The sequence below is a fragment of the Setaria viridis genome, chromosome 9 (assembly GCF_005286985.2).
Source record: "Setaria viridis chromosome 9, Setaria_viridis_v4.0, whole genome shotgun sequence".
In the NCBI taxonomy this organism is placed as follows: Eukaryota; Viridiplantae; Streptophyta; class Magnoliopsida; order Poales; family Poaceae; genus Setaria; species Setaria viridis.
In genome coordinates this window covers 29,043,184-29,046,110 of record NC_048271.2, presented here as the reverse complement: position 1 = coordinate 29,046,110, position 2,927 = coordinate 29,043,184, and the positions used below count along the sequence as shown (strand labels likewise).

Sequence of the window (2,927 nt, the reverse complement as noted above, 5' to 3'; positions counted from 1 at the left end):
TAGCCAGTACAGTTTGCTTCAAGCAATATTCTAACACCCCCCTGGAGAAAGAGGAGTGTAGGCCATGGCAACCCCTCCCTGCCTTGGCTTGGAAGTCTCATAAATACGACGGCTCCAAAAGAGGCACATATTGAAGAGGAGTAGATAGACCTAAAGGAATTCAAGCAGCAGCCTAAAAAGGTAGCATAAAATCAAGCAGTAATTAAAACCTGCAGTCTGGTAATCAATTCGTATGGCCTATATATACACACCCACACCACCCTCCACCAATCGGACAAACAACCTAGACATCACTTGCTTGTGCACTTGACATCTTTGCCCTCCGCCTCCCCTTTAATATCTGCAGGCCATTTCCCACCTCCCCACCACTCCGTCTTCGACGACCCTGATGGCCTGATTGATCTCTCCATCCTTGCTTGATTTAACCGCCTTACACCAAAGAGAAGCAAGAAGGCCTGCCTGGTTGATCAAGAGGGTGGGTAGTTCGGTGCTCAGCCGAGACGCCATGAGCTCGTCGGTGGCTGGGGCGAGCGCAGGCGGCGGCGCTGGGGGACTGGGCGGCGGTGGCGGCGCAGGGGCAGGAGCGGGAATCGGCGGCGGCGGTCCATGTGGGGCGTGCAAGTTCCTGCGGCGCAAGTGCGTGAGCGGCTGCATCTTCGCTCCCTACTTCGACTCGGAGCAGGGCGCGGCGCACTTCGCGGCGGTGCACAAGGTGTTCGGCGCTAGCAACGTGTCCAAGCTGCTGCTCCAGATCCCGCCGCACAAGCGCCTGGACGCCGTCGTCACCGTCTGCTACGAGGCCCAGGCGCGCCTCCGCGACCCCATCTACGGTTGCGTCTCCCACATCTTCGCCCTCCAGCAACAGGTAACGGACGACGCTCCATGGACTAGTACTAGTACAAGTACATATACACCATCATCATCATGGTTTCATCTTTCGGCTGGACCGTTTTCAGCATTGCAAAATCATGATCCAAGAAGACGATACATCGGCAGACGATGGACCTTGAGTTGTTGCTTTTTGAAATTGCACTTCGATCGATCAGGTTTTCTGTTTTCTTTTTTTTTGGTTCTGGGGGTGTGTCTTTTTCTCAAGGAAGGAAGGCACTGGGCCTTGTTTCTGGTGGGGAAGTAAGGATGGCAAGCCAAGCAAGGGGAGTAATAGAGGCAAGCAAGCGTGCCAGGGATCAGAGTTGATTTGGAAGGGACTTTCTGTTGCAACTGGGTGTACATCTCATCTCGTCCATCTTTCAATAAATTCCATTTCTACTTCTCTGATGATAATTTATTGCATCTATGGCATCATCGCATATTTGGCTGTTACCTTTTTTACCTTTGTCATGAAACCAAGAAGGGATGAAGATCTGGTTTAGCTTGATTTCCTCACTAAGTAGTAAAAAAATGGGGGAATTGAGCCTTGTTAGCATCAATCCCTAGCAGTCGTAGTCGTAGAATAGGTACCTACCAGCCTCCCAGAGCTCCCTCCTTTGAGGCAAATGATTTATTGTTATCAAGTATAGGCATCAGAATCTACAGCGCATTTATTGTTATGTTCAATACATTCGGCGATTGTTCATCATTTGAGGATTCTATCTGATATACCTAGCTAACTTTTTTTTTCTGTTTGATGCATGCCATCATTCCCCAGGTGGTGAACCTCCAGGCCGAACTCACCTACCTGCAAGGCCACCTGACCACGATGGAGCTCCCAACACCACCACCATTCGCCCCGCAGCCGCAGCCCCCGATGCCGACGAACGCCGCCTTCTCCGTCTCCAACCTGCCGTTGTCATCCAGCGTCCCAGCCACGGTCGACCTGTCAACCCTCTTGGACCCGCACAATCAGTCCCAGCAGTGGGCCTTCCAGTTCCAGCAGCAACAGGTCCTGCAGCAACAGCAGCAGCTGCTTCAGCAGCAGCAGTATATGCAGATGGGAGAGGGCTCTAGCAGGGTTGCTGGCGGCAGCAGCACCGCGGATGGTGGTGACCTGCAAGCGCTGGCGAGGGAGCTCCTGGACAGGCATGGCATGGTGGCAGCGGGCTCGCCGCCCGAGCCACCGACGCCGGCCATACAGTGATGGAACACCAACCTTTGCTAGGTGGACTGATTGATCAGGAAAGAATTATCCATTCATGCATTACTTGCTGGAGTCAAGAGGAGATCGAGTTGGAGAGTGAGGAATTAAACCTGCTGAATTTAATTCCTGTGTGGTAAGGCGAGGTGATCAAGGAGGAGGACGAAGACGATGATGATGTGGGGGAGATGGTAGGTAACAGGCATCGCCCGGTTTTCGCGTACCAGCTTTGTTCTTGGCAGGGGGTGCAAGGGTGCCCACTTGCCCCTTTCTATATTGCCTGGGAGTCTGCTCCAAAGGAGGAATGAAGCCTGGGGGAGAGTTCTTAGCTGTAGCCTAGCTAATGTTAGCATCTGTCACTGTTCCATTGCAACAGTCCCAATTAGAATTAAACCTGATCGATCTAATTGCTGTCATACCTAGCTAGCTCTAGATTCTTCTATCTGCTCGTAGATTGTTTCATTTCTTATCCCAAATTAAAGACATATCAAACCAAAGTAGGCTTAACTGCTTTCTTGTTTTTTTGGTATTTATATTGTAAGAATTTTGGATTCAATGCATGGTATATCAAGATTATTGGTCAAAGCGAAGAAGTTTGGGCCTGATCATGATGAACTAGAGAGGATCTCGAATATATTGTGCTAATGTTGTTGCTAGATCGTGTAAGAATTCTCTCTCTAGATCTCCTAGGAGTATATATACCTGGGTTGCATGCATGATTGGACAGTGCTTGAGCAGTTGAGTTGATGAGAGAGAGAGAGAGAGAGAGAGAGAGAGAGAGACGAAGCACAGCTTTGTTTTACAGGGTTTGACTATGACCATGCATGTTTCTCTTCCTATGTCTCTTGAAGTT

The 2,927-nt window shown here is 50.3% G+C and overlaps 1 protein-coding gene across 1 annotated transcript; it reads left to right on the top strand.

Annotated features, from left to right (window-relative positions):
- The first annotated feature begins 291 nt into the window (after nucleotides 1-291).
- LOC117839038 (LOB domain-containing protein 30) lies at nucleotides 292-2,641 on the top strand. The gene is made up of 2 exons (XM_034719276.2): nucleotides 292-865; nucleotides 1,649-2,641. The coding sequence occupies exons 1-2, from the start codon at nucleotides 506-508 to the stop codon at nucleotides 2,075-2,077; spliced, it is 789 nt and encodes a 262-aa protein (XP_034575167.1). The 5' UTR covers nucleotides 292-505; the 3' UTR covers nucleotides 2,078-2,641.
- The last annotated feature ends 286 nt before the right edge of the window (nucleotides 2,642-2,927 follow it).